At 44.6% G+C, this 17,809-nt stretch overlaps 1 protein-coding gene across 2 annotated transcripts in view; it reads right to left on the bottom strand.

The window, feature by feature from the left end:
- Positions 1-13,703, bottom strand: part of GALNT18 (polypeptide N-acetylgalactosaminyltransferase 18) — a 515,166-nt gene extending 501,463 nt beyond the window's left edge. The window contains exon 1 of one of the 2 annotated variants that reach the window (XM_054971155.1): positions 13,055-13,703. In XM_054971155.1, coding sequence (XP_054827130.1) covers positions 13,055-13,289 — 235 coding nt within the window. In that variant the 5' untranslated portion in view covers positions 13,290-13,703. The remainder of the gene's footprint in view (positions 1-13,054) is intronic. The other variant, XM_054971154.1, reaches the window with a different exon arrangement.
- Positions 13,704-17,809: the final 4,106 nt, after the last annotated feature.

Here is a 17,809-nt window from a genome sequence, read left to right as displayed (position 1 = left end):
CCTCAAAGCGCACGAGGGAAGGGCAATAGGGGTGCCTTGTTGCTGCACATGCACACCCTAAACAAAGAAGATGAAACAAACAAGAACTCCTTTTCTATCTCAGACTGTATATCATTGTCAAAGTTGCAAACAAGCAGACAGAATGAAATACCATAGACTGGACTGAACTGGGGCTGCAGACCAGTGACGGATCATCTGTGGGGCACCTTGCTGGTACCATTTTTGGGGCCCCATCATCCATCTTAAATCTGATGTTTTAAAGGCAGGCAAACATTACAGGTTGTTAGGATAATTTCTGCATAACTTTTTATTTAATAAGTAGTAGGGAGTTGGAGAATAAGGAAATTAACCTTGGATGCAGGGAGATTAACTTTGTTAATAACAATCATGAGGTTGATGGGGCCAGGTGATACAGTTACTGGTCTCCAGGCTACTGAATTGATTTCCCTGGTTTGGATGGCAGACTCTGGGGCATTATGCCCTGCTGAGGTTGCCTCCCCAAACCCTTCTCTCCATACAATCTACCACTTAGTCTCTGGGAATTTCCCATCCAAGAGTTGGCAACACTACTGGATACGTTAGAAAATCCAGTTTATTGTTGATCTATCTCACAGCTCCTTAAAAAAATTATACTTTCATTATAGAGTTAGTTGGGAGGGACATATCTTATGATCTGGGAAGTTGATCCGCGACCCACCCCTGATCTTCATAGTCCTTAAGCTACAAGCAGACTGAACTTCTCACTTAAGAGGCTGCTAAAGGGACAATTTTAGCCTGACACCTGAAGGAGGCTACATGGCTAATATGCTGATGTTAGAAACCAGTGCCATGCTACATTAAGAGACCAATCTGGATCTGAAATTTGGAAAACAATTCCAAGTCAGGTAAGGCAAAGGAAGGCTAAACAAACGTTAAATAACTCCCCAAAGAATGAAAAATGTACAGGCTTCTGCATTACTACTAAAGGGTTTTACTAACAGTGCCTGTCTCTCTTTGTAAAACTGCTGGGTTGCCAATGAAGAGATTTAGCAGCACTGATCCCGTCTCTTTATTAGCTATGACTTAAGGCCAAGTCTCATGGACTTTGCTGCTTGGTGTCCTGTCTTTCAAACAGCTACCTACAGAGGCTGAAGGACTGAGTTAAATTTGGGGTGTTTGGGCCCTGTTGGGGAAATTAAATAATAATCAGCATAATAACTGTTAATATCCAGATCCTGATGACATACACCTGAGAGTTCTTAGGGAACTTAGTTGCGAGATTGTTGATCTACTAACTCAGATATGTAACTTATTGCAGAAATTGGCTACTGTACCAGAAAACTGGCGAGTGGTTAATGTTATTCCAATTTTAGCAAGGAGTCTGGAGGGAAACTAGGTAATTACAGGCCAGTTAGTCTAACATCTGTCCCAGGCAAATTAGTAGAAACTGTAATCGAATATAGAATTATCGAGCGCACAGAGGAACAAAGCCTGTTGAGGACAAAGCAGTAAAGCTTCTGCAAAGAGAAGGCCTGCCTCACCAATATCTTGGAGATATTTGGTAAATTAGCAAGCATATAGATGAGGCCAATCTGGTAGGCATTATATTGGGGCTTTCAAATGCTTTGGACAAGGTCCCAACAAAGATTAGCTTGGTATGGTTTCATACATTAGCTAACAACAGTAAGCAAAGAAGTGGAATAAATGAGCGGTCCCCACATTGGAGGAGGTAAGCGGTAGAGTCCCTCAAGGATTGGTATGGGGGTCAGTGTTATTTATTTATTCATAAATTATCAGGAGCTGGGGGTGAGCAACATAGAGACATTGGCCGTTTCCATATGCTGTTAAAGAGACGATCTACTTACTGAACTCTGGCGTTTTTTTTCACAGATTCCAGATGCCTCCGATTTCAAAGCAGAAGCAGGCCGTTTGTCTTGCGTCTGATCAGCGTCCTTGACCCGGCACAGGAAAGAGCGGGAAATCCCGGTCTCAGAAAAGACGCTGATTAGACGCAAGACAAACGGCCTGCTTCCGCTTTGAAATTGGAGGCATCTGGAATCTGTGGGAAAAAACACCAGCCTTCAGTAAGTAGACCGTCTCTTTAACAGCATGTGGAAATGGCCCAAGTCTGCAGGTGACATGAACTATTAAGGATGGTGAATATCAAAACCAGCTGTGAAGAGTTCCAGGAGGATCTCCCCATATTGGGTGACTGGCAACACTGTGGCAAGTGAAGTTCAATATGGGCAACTGCAAAGTGATGCACATTGGAACAAAAACCTCCCAACTCCACGTACATACTAATGGGGTCTGGACTTGCTGGCAGTGAGAGGTACAGCGGCCTTAAGGTCCCAAGGGATGGCTCAGGTAAAGCGTCAACCCAGTGTGCTGCAGCAGTAAACAGGGAAAACTCTCTGCTGGGGATTCTTTGGAGGGGAATTGGAAATAAATCAGCCAATGTTGTAATGCCCTTATATCTATCTCTGATGTAGCCTCATTGGGAATCCAGTGTGCAGTTCTGGGCACCAATTTCCAGATAGGACATTGCAGAGCTGGATAAAGTAAAGAAGAGGGTAACCAAGGTGGTTAGTGGGATAGTTAGCGGGTGGAGCACATGTCCAGTGAGGAAAGGCTGAAGTATTGGGAACTTTTCCATTTGGGAAGGAGGTGGCAAAATGGGGGGGGGGGGAGAGATGATAGAGGTTTTATGACATTCCAGATGGGGTAAAAGAAGGTAGAGAGAATCTCCCCTCCCATAATCTTACAATGTGTAGGCATTCCATAAAGCTAGAGGATGTAGTGATGGCCACAATTTTAGCCATCTTATAAAGGGATTGGAGAGATTCAGATACGACAGGCCTATCAGTGGGTACTGGTGACTATGCAACTAAAAGAAGCCTCCAAATACAGGTACCAAGAGGCTACTTCAAGGGACGACCTCGGCTTCTACGCCAGACTAACTAATTGGCCACTGTTTGAGAAAGGATGCTAGACTAGATGGACCACTGATTGGATACAACAGAGCTCCTTATGTTTTTAATCAGGGATATCTCATAATTATTGAGGAGCACACAGAAGAAGGTTAACCTGGACACTGGTTAGGTGGTTAGACTGGAATCAAGGGGATCCAGGGCAAACCATCCTGCCCCTGCCATGAAGGGCTGCTTAGTAGGACAGGGTCCCAAAAAGGCAATTCATGAGGGAGGGGGTTATAGCTTGCAAAAAAAGGAGGATGCTCATAGCATGGTCAAGCTGGCAACAGGGAAGGAAGTTTGGAAGAGGAGCCTCCATGAGCCTCCATGGGCACAATCAGCTGGTTATGCATGGGGAAGGCCTGCCAAGCCGAAAGATACAGAGGTGCTGCCTTGTGCAGCAGCAGAAGCCACTCAGTTGGCCTGCCAGGCCCTGGGGGACAGAAAGTGGGGGTCTGCTGGACCCAGGGGTACACAAAGTGACAGAGAGATGCAAAGCTGGGGGCCTTCATGGCCTGGAGATTTGCTGAAAGGGGGCCAAGATGCAAAGTGGGGGCCTCCCTCGCCTGGCGCAATGCAAAGTGGCTGTGAGAGGTGGGAGGCTGGCCTGGCTGAGAAAAACACAAAGTGGCCTCCTTGGCCTGGAGAGGTGTGAAGTGGCTGAGAGAGATGCAAGATGCGGGACCTGCCTTGCTGAGAGGGGTTCTGTTTTGTCAAGAGAGGCAGCAGACCACCACGCGGCAACCTGAAGCATGTCAGTACCTGTGGGGCTGCACAATATGATCAGGTGTAGATCTGTGGCAAGTTGGGGTCTTGTCAGGACAGGTGACATGGCAGATTGGCCAGGTGGCTATCCAAGGCAGTTCAGGGATTGTCGAGCCAAGTGGCAGGGTGGATCAGCCAGATAGTAATCCGGAGCAGTTTGGGGTCTTTCAAGACAAGTGATATGGCAAATCAGCAGCAGCTGTCCAATGTGTTCAGAAGCTATCTGAGAGGCCTACCTGGCCATGGGTTCATAACAAAACAGTCATCCGAATAACACATGATAAATTGTTTTTTCTTTCAGGTGCAGGCACATCGCACAGACCAGAAAATGTTGGAATCCAAAATGACAGAATCCAAAATGACAGGATCAAGACAAAGTTAAGAATTTTTAAGTAACTTCCGTTTTAATTTCAAGTGGGCAGCAGTGTTGGTCTGCAATAGAAGAAGAAGATTTGAGTTTAGTAGCATCTTAAAGACCAACAAGATCTCTAGGGTGTAAGTTTTCAAGAGTCAATGCTTCCTGGAAATCTCGTTTGTTTTTAATGTGCTACAGGACTCAAGTCTTACTGTACAGTTTCAATAGCAGACATTTATGCATGTCCACCTCTCTCCCACAGATGTAAATGGGTCTTAAAAGTGCTTATCTTTAACCTGGATCATGCCCCAGCTTAAATTCCATTTCTCATACACACAGATACACACACACTCACGTCCAAACATTTTTTTTAAAGTCTGGCTTCAGAGTTATGGCTTATGAATTTCTAGAAATTCAATTTGTCTACATTATTCATAAATCAATCCAATATATGAAAGTTGCAACAGGAGAAGTAGTCCTCATTTAAAATCCTGGAGCCCTTGTTGAAAGAAAAAAACTGTTCGAAGAGACGGATCAACACTGTTCCTTTCCTCAGGTTTCAGAGGGGAATAAATCAGAAAGTTAGAAAGATAGAGAGGTCGGGGGGGGGGGGGCGGGCATTTGTTTATTCTCTACTCTACTGCTTGAATTCTCCTTTGATGTGTAGACTGGTAATCTCAGGACTTCCTCCTCTTGAGATCCTTCTCTGCCTCTCTTTCTGTCACAACAACTACCTCTTGCACCATGGATGCAGGTCTTGTCCTGCAATCCAGTCCCATCTTTAGACTAGATAAATAAGATAGGAATCTCTCCCTTCTCTTTCCTATCAGAGTATGAAGTGCCTATAAGAACTATAAACCTAAGCTAAGTGTAAGTTTATTTTCCCTCTTGCACGCACACTAGCCAGCAAAGCTCCTACACCCACCATGTTCTTCCCTGTAAGTGAAGCAACTCCACTACCCTCCTACTAGTTTATAGAGACCCATTTTATACATACGTATTTTTAATAAAACATTCAACAGACAGAAATAACAGCACGAAAATGGAAGGGAGAGAAACAATAATGAGGCAATTTCCAGGAAGCTAAGAACAATTTTACAGTTAATTTCTAAGGGAAAATGCCTGAGCTCCTCAGGGCTAGCATGGAAGGAAATGCAGATGCTTAAACTCTGGGCCAAGCTACAAGTGACAAATGACACTTGCCTGGCAAGTGAATAGACTCACGTGTATTCCTCCCTGTTCACTTGCCATTCACTTGCGCTCCACTTGATCAAGTGGAGCGCAAGTGAATGGCAAGTGAACAGAGAGGAATACACGTGAGTTTGTTCACTTGCCAGGCAAGTCACTTGTAGCTTGGCCCTGTATTGGATCACACAGAAAATTTTCATGTGTGCAACAATCAAGTGCAAGTGGACTTGCTTCTTGCTGACGGCTTGCACTAAGTGAAAGTGACTGTATCCACATTTCACATGCAGAAAATATAACATAAGGTATCTCACACAATTTCAAGATCAAATTAAATGAATCACGTGATCTTGGAATTGTACATTCCATTGCTTTATATACACATTGCTAAAAATATAATAAACTGTTATATGTTGCTGCCATTGCTTCACTACTGTTTGCACAAGCAGACCTGCCCTAAGCATATTTTCCTTTCTGCTCATACTTTGCTTGATCCAATCCACTGCAACAAACTGCGACATTTTTATTTCAAAAACTTTTGCTTCACAGCAGTTGCAAACAAAAGACTAGTATGCTGTACTGTTAATTTGCTTAAATAAAGCTTGTTAACAACATGGATTTCTTAGTGACTATGCTCCTTTGTAGTTAATGGTAGAATGAACTGCTTTTCATGGAAATGAAGATATTTTTATTTAAAAATCTAGTCCTGTATTAGAAATTGTCATTTCATTTAATACAGTATGCATTAACCTTGGTTCTTCAATGTACATACCCATTTCATAGATGCAGGTGCTATCCGTTTCGACTGCCATTTCTCTATGTATACAAAAAACACGATCAATGTCATTTTACTTGCAGATTCTGCAGGAAGGAGAAGTTAACTTCTTGAAGTGAACCACCAATTTTTGGTTTAGAAAGTATGACAAACTAATTAAGAAATTCAAGTTGCGACTTACAGACCTCAAAACAGTATGTATGCCTTTATTGCTGGGTATATCAATATGTCATGTTCTGACTATGTTTCTTGTATGTGCAAACCAAAGAGACTCCATTTTAATCCTATCAGTGTTTTAAGTACTTCTTTTGCAGGTGGTAAGCAATTCAGTAGAAGATATCTTAGAGAAGAGGAATGTTATGACTACAACCCTTCCAGCCTTGGGAAACTTTCACTTTCTCAGCTCCGAGCCGCTTGTTTTGAGAACTATGGGGGGAGGATGGGGCCTGCAGGGATTTGCTATTCTGTACCTTAGCCTCTGCCTGTCATTCGTAACAATACTAACGTGTCAGCCAAGATCCTAGTATCTTGGATAGTGGACTATAATGGTTGTTTATATTCAGTAAATCTTTTGAAATCAATGGATTCTTGTCTCATTGCAAGAGGTAGTCTGGATTGCAACTTTTAGCAAGCCACTGTCTGACATTTTGTTACGAATCACCGCTGTTCCAATGCCTAAGAATCACTGCTGTTCCAATGCCTAAGCCGGGGGAGACGGATACCAAGGCCGCGTCCAACAGGGACCCTTTGTTTGATCTGGCTGACCTCCTTCGACTCCCGGTGGGCCTTCCGGAGGGGGTCTTACTGGCTTCTCTTCCCAGAGGTCCTGTTGGACGCGGCCTTGGTATCCGTCTCCCCCGGCTTAGGCATTGGAACAGCGGTGATTCGTAACAAAATGGCAGACAGTGGCTTGCTAAAAGTTGCAATCCAGACTACCTCTTGCAATGAGACAAGAATCCATTGATTTCAAAAGATTTACTGAATATAAACAACCATTATAGTCCACTATCCAAGATACTAGGATCTTGGCTGATACATTAGTATTGTTACGAATGACAGGCAAAGGCTAAGGTACAGAATAGTAAATCCCTGCAGGCCCCATCCTCCCCCCGTAGTTCTCAAAACAAGCGGCTCGGAGCTGAGAAAGTGAAAGTTTCCCAAGGCTGGAAGGGTTGTAGTCATAACATGCCTCTTCTCTAAGATATCTTCTACTGAATTGCTTACCACCTACAAAAGAAGCACTTAAAACACTGATAGGATTAAAATGGAGTCTCTTTGGTTTGCACATACAAGAAACATAGTCAGAACATGACATAATATATCTAATTCTCATGGCCGAATCTGTGTATACACACATCCAGAAACTGGAGCCATGAACAGACTAGACCGATCTTTCTACAAAACTGAAAAATGCCCCTTGTTTTGCAGAAAATTCTGAAATCTAAAAAAACCGAGGATTACATTACAACACCCCAAAATAATAGAAGCAGCACCTGTAGTTTTAAGAAACAAATGTCTTCACAGGCTGTTGCTATGCAACAAAACAGTATTGCCAGCCTTTAGACACTGGTATTTGTCAGCAAAAGACACGGAGAAGGGGCAGGGCCTTTCCAGGGTCGTTTCAGCCTTTGAAGGAGACTCATCAGGACCCAGCAAGCTATTACCATGCTACTTGCATAACTAACCCAGGACTGGCTGCTTGCTACTGGTCAACAGCAGCTCCCAACCAAGCCATGGTCACGTAGTGGTTAGAGTCTTGGGCTAGGATCCAGGAAATCCAAGTCCAAATCCCCACTCTGCTATGGAAGCTCACTGGGTGACTTGGGGCCAGTTACACTTTCTCTACCTACGTTCCCTCACAGGGTTGTTGTGAAGATAAAATGGAAGACAGGAGAATAATGTCAGCTGCTTTGGGTCCCCAGCAAAGAGAAAGGCAAGGAATAAATGAAGTATATAGCCAAAGATGTAGGGCAGATAAAAGGCTGCTTGGTGGAAGGGGGAGAGAAAGGGAGAGGAGAGATGGAACCAAGGAAGAGTGAGGATATGGGGGTTGCCAGGAAGAAGAAAGAGAAACAGTGTGGGGAAGAGGATTCAGGAAGAAATGAGGTGCTTCTTGCAAGTCCTTGTGGGTTTCCCACTGTGGAATTTGGCCCGGCCCAGCAGCTGGCACTATACAACAGCTTTCCTAGGTAGAGGCTGCCAGGAGGAAGAAATGAGGGAAAGCTACAGACAGGAGGGCAGATAAAGGTAGGTTGGCTGGAGTGTGGAAAGGAGAGAAAGAGGAAGGAAAAGGGGAGAGACTATGGGAGCTTTCAGGAAAGGAAAAGAGAAAATAGTGGGAAGGGAGATTCCCCCTGCAAGTCTTTGTGGGTCACCTGCTTCTATACATTCTAAAAGACAACAATATCAAACAACAATAATAACTATTGTGATTCTGAAGTCTTCACATCAGCACAAGATTATAGTAGATAAGAGCTGATACCATTAATTCAAGGCTTTTGAGGTCATATTGAGCTACACATGTATGCTCTGAATCAAAGACATATATTCATCACTGGCATACATTACAGGAAACTATTCCAGGGAACTCATGCAATCACAGGTACAAAAGAAAGCCATTTCAAGGTTCAGATGTGCACATGTTAACAGATGACTTTAAAATTTTAAAAAAAATGATGGAGCCCTTCTCTGACCCCAGAGAAGTATACAAACACTCTGAAGGCTCAGATGAGAGGGGAGTGGACTGAAAACTCCATTCCATTCCCTCTCTGACCATACTGCTTTTACCACCCAGCTTTTCCTTTTTCTCCCCTTTACACTTACCTACATCTGCTGCCTTCATTTCCACCCCATCCTGTTCCTTTCTGTTTCTTTTCCACACATCATTTTCTTCTCCTATAACTGGTCTTTCTCCCTCCCTCCCTCCCACTTTCTCTACCAATCCCACTTCACAACGTATCAGTCAGCAAGGAACTTTGTGGTTCCTTTCTGCATGTGTAGACATCAATAGGCCCTTGGGCAGGAAAAGGGAATTCATTTGTTTAAGTTTTAGGATTTTTCTGAAAGCCGGGGTTTCCGTCAGATTTGCAGAAAATGAGCTCTGGGTGGCTCCTTGAAGATGTTTTTTATACATACAGTAAAACTATTAATCTCTGCTAAAATATAGTACATTAGATTGTCAGAGAAAGCTCATCATTGCATCTAGGTCAAAGCTCAGGTATTGTATATAAGAGCTATCTTATATAAGTTTTGTGACTCCTTTGAGAACAATGAGTTCTTTAATAAAAATGCTGGAAGCTGCTATGAGCTGCTGGGATAAGGCATCATAGGGATATCTTTACGTATAAGAGCTAGTTCAACCATCCCATAGTACTCTCAACTTTCTGCTAGAATATCTCACGGTTTAGAAAATCCAGCAACTGGGCCAGTTTTTAAAAATGAGGCCTAACACTTGCTCTAACAGAAGTGCCTTGATACACTTGTATTCTCTGTTGTTGACCCAGCCTTAAAGAACGGCCTGCCTGACGAGGTTAAGAGGGCTTCCACTCTCATGGCTTTCCACGAAATATGGGAAGCTGCTTTATTCAGGAGTGCGTTTTTACAAAGGTAATACAGCGAAATGGATAGAAAAGGAATAGGCACTGTGGACTATACTACTGCGTACAGTATGTATGTACAGCATGATCCTACTATATAATTTCTATATCATTTAATGTGTCAGATTAATACACGTGCTTTATTTCAATTTGGCTTCAGATTTCTGCAATCCTAATCCTATTGCACTGCTTATTGGATGTCCCATGCTGTTGACTGTATTGACTTACACTGTGTAATCCACTTTGAGTCTCAATAAGAAAAACAGGCTGTCAATAACATAAATAAACAATAAATATAGTGAATAGGTGAGGATGGGAAAAACAGAGAACTTAACTGTGTCATCCTAAACAGAGTTACACCTTTCCAAATCCATTTTAGTCAATGGGCTAGGAAGGGTTAGAAGGGCACTATGGCTGCTTAGAATGCACTATAGTTGCAATGCAAGGTTTGAGGGAAATCTGGCATTCCCTCCCACCACCACCACCACCCTGCAACATGACAGGCCTTCAGCTAGTAATAAGTCTGGTACCCTAGTCACAGAGAAAGAATGTACTTTTTAATTTATCAACAACTTTGAATCCCTTACGTATGCCTAACTGGTATTTGGCTCTTAGTTATTACCTTTTCGTGAATATGTGGCTTTTTATTCCTACCTACATAAGTAGAGCTATTTTATAACTTCAGATACTTATGACAACCCTGTAAGGTGGGCCAGTATTATTGTTGTTGTTGCTGTTACTGTTATTGCTGTTATTGTTATATGAGGAGACTGAAGCAGACAGATAGTAGCTTGTCTAAGACAACCTGTTCAGAGATGAGATGACATCTAAACTGTAGAGGATATGGCTCAAAACTCACCAGATTTGCCATTACACTGCATTAGTTCTTGTCACTTTAATTACTTGAAAAATGACAAGTCACTTGAAATCCAGCTAAGCACTTTATGTTTAAATTTAATTTGACAGTTCTCTTAGACATCTTTCGAATGAAGTTAGTGCAGAGGAAGAACAAGTAACTGTGACCAAAACTACCTAATGCTTCTCTATAAACTCATACAGATCTCCTTCATCTTATGTAGCTCCAGGACTGCAGCTCTAGCCCAGCTAGCCATTAGAGAAAGCAGGTTCAGAATCTCAGCCCAAGACACAGGATAACCAGTTTTCACAGGAGCAATCCTTTCCGCACTTACTTGGGAGATAACCCTGACACTGGTCCTAATGAAATACCACACCACAGATATGTTAAGGTTATTGCTTATATTCAGCAGCAGACATTCTTGCCCTGACAAAGAACTGCCTTATATCAAGGCAGATGATCTCACCTCCAAGACAGCTGTTCTAAGATCAGTGACAGAGCTTCCCCACCCCTGCTACCTCAGATACTTTTACCTACCAGGGTTAGAATTCCAAGACTTCTTGTGCAGAAAACATATGCTCTGCCACCAAGCCCCTCTGTCAACCACTACAACAATATACTATTACAATCTATGAATATACAGTTTGATTGTGTTATTTGGGGATGGAATGTCAGACCACTTAAAAGCCAGGAAATTTGGACAACTTTCTTTTTTTAACTTCTTTTAAAATCCTAGTAAGGGTATGCAAAATAGTATTGCTATATGCATATACTTTCCAAAAAAATCATTCATAAGATCCTAGAGATCCCTGCAAGATGCTGATAAAGTTCACAATTGGCAGATCTAGACATCACTTTACATATTTTCGTCCATTTTCAGACTATGAAAAGGCAGCAGGAGGAAAACGGGCATTGTACCACAGCATGTGTGCAAGTATTTGTACATATTATTATGAAAGTCAGTAAATCATTGCAATGGCACTGCAATACACAGAAAGCCAGTTCTTGTACACACATAGCATATGGTTTAGCTTCTTCCCACTGAAGAGCATATTTATGATTCTACCATGCTTCTCCAAGAAGGAATACAAATTCAGGAGAGAGAAGATTTGTTTACCAGCTGCAAAAAAACCCAGCTGAATTCTTTTATTAGATTGGGTTAGGAGGCAAGACAGCAACTGGACAGGGTAGAGGTTAGTAAATGATGGAATTACCAGATATTCACTATTTTTAAAAGAACTTATTACATCACAATCCCAGTCTCATATTTGGAATCCCCACTGCACAAGCAGACCACAGTACCTCATTTTTGATATGTCAATAAAAAGCACTGGGATCTAAAAGCTTAGTGGGATCAGTTAAAACGCCGAAGGCTTTTTCTTCCAACATGTTTAGAAATGAGGGGGGGGGGTACACAACCCTTCCTTAGTGACAAAAATATTTCTCAACAAAATGTTCATGCATTTGGTACACAGACTAAAAAATACACCACATTTGGAAGGAGAAAAGAAGCAGATCAAAAACAGTGTCTTGGTAATGAAATAATTTAAACCATCCTCCCTTTAATCCACCACCCAGTCTTAACGAGATGCAGCCAGGCAGTGATCAAATTAAAATGCCATTACACAAATTAGAGTTTATCCGAGATTATGCTCCAACTGGCCCTCTCTACTGGCAATGCAGGTTTTCACCAAGAACCACTATACAAAAAAAAGCAAAGACAGCTGGCTAGGGGGGTGGTGGTGGAAAGAAGCAGGGAGAGACAACCATAGCATAACCAGTGGAGGAACTCAACACATCCGAACAAGGTACAACCAACACAAGGATAATCTCGTAGGTTTCCCAACTGGAACAAAGTCTCCCTGCTGATCCCACTCCAGCAGCTAAAACAAGCTCATAGCAGGTTTTGTATAGCAAATCGAAAGAAAGAGAGCCCACCCACCGGGTTGGAAGATGCCTTTCCTAGTAGACCGCTGAAGGAAGCCGAGCCCCTAGGATCTTAATCATCCGGACCTCTTCCCAGCCTGGCGGTGTGAACCCCCGCGGCCTGCCTCTGCAAGACTCCGGTTTCGCAGGAGGATAGCACAGGCTCCAGGAGGCCATCGGCCACCTTGCACTCCTCGCGGGAGGTGGGCAGCCAAACCACCAAGTAGCCTCCAGGAGCCCCTGCTGCTCGCGCCCTCACCCAAAGCCTCTGGCCAGTTTCCGTAACACCGCGGGGGGGGGGGTCATCCCAACAAGGCGTCTCTGAGCCGCGCCAAGGCAGAAGAGCCGAAACCGGCGCTGCAAGGGCGAGGAAGCAAGCCGCGCCGCCGCCCCCTCCTCTTCTTCCAGCCCAGCCGGCGGCTCCTCGGGCCATGAGCTACGAAGAGGAGGCAGCCAGGAAGGCAGCCAGGAAGGAACTTTGGCGTGCCCAAGAAGACGCCACTGAACAAAGCCCCCGAGTCTCGGTTCGAAGGAGGCGCTCTCCGCCCCCGCCCCTCTCCAACTGGCCTCAGAAACGGGAAAACCCCACGCGGTAAAAAGCACTCCCCTGCAACCGAAAGAGATCTGCAAGAGGAGACGCGGTACCTTGTATGTGCTGCTTGATGACATTCTCCAAATGGTCCAGCCTTTCTATAATCCGCAAAGTATCCCCTTTGTCTTCCTCCAACTTTTTCTCCGAGATCGGCTCCTGCACTTTCACATAGACCGTGGCAATGTAGTTGGTCACCCAGCCCACGTAGAGCAAGCAGATGATGTTAGTCATTCCACTCAGGATCACGCAGGTGGACACTAAAGTTTTGGTTTTCCTGGTGCAAACCATTCTGAGATCCCTCCATATAGCTCCAAGGAAACCCTGTGGCCCGATGTAAAAAATAAGAGCAATGATAATCTCTATGAGGAAAACGATAATATCCTTTACTCCCCTTCTCTTCAAAACTCGAGGACCGTCAACCAAGTTAGGGATCTTCCATAAAAAACTCGAACTGTTACGCAGAGGAAGAACATCGCTCACGTGCGCACAAGAAAACGCGAGGGAAGAACTGGATCGGGGGTGCTGGCTTAAAGAAACAGAAAAAGGAAAGCGCAAACTTTCCTCACGCGCAACAGAGAAGCACAAGCCTCGGCTGCAGCCACTCCACGCCGCTTCGTTCGCTGGGACCTGCTCTGGACCCAAACGGAGAAAGGATGCGGAGTCAGGTGCCCGAGTGTCGCCAAACTTTCTTCTCCTCCGCGCCGCTTCCCACTGCTCTCCTCCACCACCTCTCCACAAGCCAGCCCTTGGAAGCCGCAAGCGGGCGAGTCGGGTGTGTGCGGCCCAGATTGACACAGCGTTCCTCCAATAAATGGGAGGCGCCGGCCCAGAGTTGCTTAGTCTCACCAATCCTTTGACCAACGAGGAAATAGGAGGGGCAGAGCTTTCGCAGTGGCCCACCTGCCAGGCTTCAGTGTCCCTCGCGCGCTCAGCAGCTGCACGCGCTCCCGAAAGGCCGGCTGTGCGCGGCCAGTCGCCGGGGCTTCACGGAAGTCCACGTAACTTGCCAAAGTTGCTTGGGCAAAATGGTTGTTTGCCCTTTGTAGCTCAACCTTTCTCCATTACTTCTGAAAATTACACCGTGAATTTTCTCCTCGTCAGTATCCCGGTCTACCAGAGATTTGGAAACCCAACAAATGTTTATTTAATTGGCTCCTTTTAATATGCTTGTGTAATCCGCCTTGAGTCTCAGTGAGAAAGGTGAACTATGAATAACATAAATAACTTCTCATCTAGAAGAGCGTCATTGATTTGTTACCTGGAAAAAAACCAAGGCAATCACCTTAGCTCCTCTAAAGTATTGATTACTTACTGGGTAGGGTTGCCAACCGCCATGTGGGGCCTGGGTATCACCCAGAATTGTAACTGATTTCTGAGTGACAGAGATCAGTTCCCTTGGAGAAAATGGCTGCTTTGGAGGCTGGAGTCTATGGCATTATACTCTACTGAGGTACCTCGTCTCCCTAGATCCAAACCTCCCACAGTTCCCTTGCCCCAAATCTCCAGGAGTTTTCCAACCCAGAGTTGGAAACCCTAGTTGGCATAAATTTAGTAACTTCCCAGTCTAGCAATAAGTTGTGCTTATCTAGTCGTATTTAGTTTTTTTGGTAGCTGGATCTGTCACATTATTATTGATATTATGATCCAGCACATTGCATTAATTAAATATAATTTACAGAGTACTTCAAAAACAAGGGACTTTGTTATTGCTTGCTCTGTGAGCTATGGTATTGGTAGAGCACAAGTTTCTTATATATTCTTATTCCCATTTTACAGATAAAGAACTGTCATTTGAATGGTAGTAACTTGGAGAACATCCAATGAATCCAAGTCCTGCATTCAAAGTCAAAATGCTGTTGCCATGTTATTGCTATCATTATTTCTTATTCTTACTTTCTTTACATGAAGTGAGCAAGAGAGTACAAAAGACTGGCCTTTGCTGCAAGCATTATGCATCACTAGCCTTGCATATCTGTACCAAGTGATCCAGATCTTGATTTGCAGGATTGGCCCACAGTTTCAAAGTGAAATGGAAAGCCAAAGCCTTGAACTGGCTGGGCGAAGCAATGTTATTTGGTAGCTTTAGCTCTGAAACGATAAGGTACCGAAAATGTCATATGTTATTATGAACAGAGATAAGCTTGTATCTTGGTAGCCTCTCTCACATAACTATAACATAGTAGTTATCTCATTCCATAATAATATTCTAGGCACCCAGCAAATCAATTCACACATTTGTGGTTGCATTTATTATTCTACACATACGAACTGAGGTTCATGCTGCTCAAGAAGAAAAAAAATATTTAGACCTATTTTAGTCTGGCTTCTATCCCTGTTATGTGACCAAAACTGCCTTGATTACCCAAAGAATGCAAGGAAAGGGAGGGGGTAACTCGGGTTATTTTTCTGGACCTCTCAGTAGCTTGCATTAATATTGATTGTACCCATCTAGCTTTGCAAAGAGGGCACTTACCTACGGTGATTCATTTCTACCTTATTAAGCATTCAGAAGATGCTGCTGGGAAACTGCTGCTCTTCCTCATAGCATTTATGCTGTGGATTGCCAGAGAGTTCTAGCCTGCCACCATTCTGCCCTGTTAAATGTGTACACAACACTGCTGGTAATTTGTCATAAGATCACAGCTCTGTGTCTCCATTTCATAAGAGGAGGTGCCCTGTTGAATCAGACCAGTGGTCTAGCTAATTCAGCACTTATTTCACAGAGTAGTCTATAGTTGCCCTGGAGGGCCAATGGTTAGACCCAAGGCCTTCCCCCAATGTCTCTTCTTAGCCCTGGTCTTTAGATATTTACCATCTTTGCATGTTGGAAAGCCCTTTAGTGATCACTTCACGAATATGTCGAATTCCCCTTTAAAATCATCTGTTCAAGTAGCCATAACTACTGGCACCAAAGTCCACAATTTGATTACTGGTTAAGTACATCCTTTGGTCCATCCCGAGTCTCTCGCCCATCAACTTCATAGGGTACCTTTGAGTTGTAATATTAAGGGTTTAATCACATTCAGGCATGATGTGGACATATGAATTAATGGCTGGAGTTAATACAGGACTGGGTAAGGGCCCATACATTAAAACAATGCAAATAAAACAGAGGTTTTGTTAGTGAGTGGAAAGGTTGATCTGGGAAGATAGTTTCAGGTGGGTAGCCAGGTTGGTCTATAACAGAAAATCAAGATTCAGGTCCAGTAGCTCCTTAAAGACCAACTAGTTTTCCCTCATCTCTGACTCACAAAAGGTCATACCCTGGAAATCTAGTAGGTCTTTAAGGAGCTACTGGACCTGAATGGTGATCTGGGAATTAGTATTCATACAAATGGGGGAACTGCACGGACTTGGGAGACATCTCATTTCCCCCCTTCAACTATTTCTTTTCTTTGCCTTCCTATCTCCTGCTCTCTTTCAACCCACCAGCAAACCTACCTTTATCTGCCCCCCCGCTTTTCCAGCTTTACTTTCTTCCCTCCCCCAGCAGCCGTTCCCCAGGAAAACTCTGGGCCAGTAGCAGAGTGCCAGTGGCTAGGTGGGGCTCAGTTGTTTGGTGCTGGCTAGGCTGGGCCCAGAAGTATGGTAGGGAACCTGCAAAGACTTGCAGGGGCACTTCATTTCCCCCTATATTCCTCTCCCTACACTATCTCTTGCCTACTCATCAATCAACCTACCTTTTATCTGTCTGTCCCTCATTTTCAGATATATTTATACCGCACCTTTCTCCACAATGGGGACCCAAAGCATCTGAGTTTACACCATTCTCCTGTCCTCCATTTCATTCCTCCATTTCATCCCTCACAACAATCCTGTGAGGTAGTTCAGGCTGAAAGTGTGCAACAGGCCAAAATTCACCAAGTGAGCTTCCATGGCCGAGTGGGGATTTGAACTTGTGTCTTCCAGATCCTAGTTTGAAACTCTAATCAATACACTTCACTAGCTATTATAAGATGATTTCTGTCAGTCCTGGGTGAGTCATGCAATTCTCATGGTAGCAAATCACCTGGTGGTTGCTTTTGTTGTTGTTGTTGTTGTTGTTGTTGTTGTTGTTGTTGTTTTTTAAATCAATCACCTGGTGGTTGCTGATGGGCCTGGCCCTAGGGTTGCCAGGCTCCCTCAATCTCCCAGTGGGGGACAGGGGCCTGGCACTTACCTTTAGAGAGGGGGGGTGCGTGCGTGCTCTGCATGCACCCCCCCCCCACAGACGTGATGATGTCACTTTGGGGTGACATCATCACGTGGCTGGGCGCTGCAGAACATGCCCGAAAATGGGCCGTTCTGCCGCAGAACAGGCCCGTTTTGGGCGCTGCAGAGCACAGGATCATTCCTGCACTCTGCAGCACCTCAAAAATGGGCCCAATCTGTGCCGAAACGGGTCCGTTTTGGGGCACTGCAGAGCACTCCTGCGCTCCACAGCGGCCCCAATCTGGGCCAAAATGGGCCCGATCCCAGCGGCTGCGGTGCATTGAGTGCACCGCACCGTGGGGGAGCACGCAAGGAAGGTGCGCGCCCCCCTGCTGCTCAGATAGGTGGGGGCAGGGTATGGGGAGCGGGGGCGGGAGATCCCCTGCCCCCACCGGGGGTCTGGGATCCCTACCTGGCCCTGATTAATAGGGTTACCAGCCCCCACCCCAGGTGTAGGCTGGAGGTCCCCTGCTCCCAGCCTCTGTCTCCCACCTGGAACAGGGTTTTTCCATGTAGCACTGGGAATGATGCACCTCCCTCAACAGCTACAGCTGTTAGAAGCTACAATTGCTGCTTCTATCATCACATGCATCTGACGGGGAGAGCTGTGGTTATCG

Source organism: Eublepharis macularius, chromosome 2 (assembly GCF_028583425.1).
Source record: "Eublepharis macularius isolate TG4126 chromosome 2, MPM_Emac_v1.0, whole genome shotgun sequence".
Lineage (NCBI taxonomy): Eukaryota > Metazoa > Chordata > Lepidosauria > Squamata > Eublepharidae > Eublepharis > Eublepharis macularius.
Note: the sequence above shows the minus strand (reverse complement) of the source record. Positions and strands in the feature narration are given on the sequence as shown.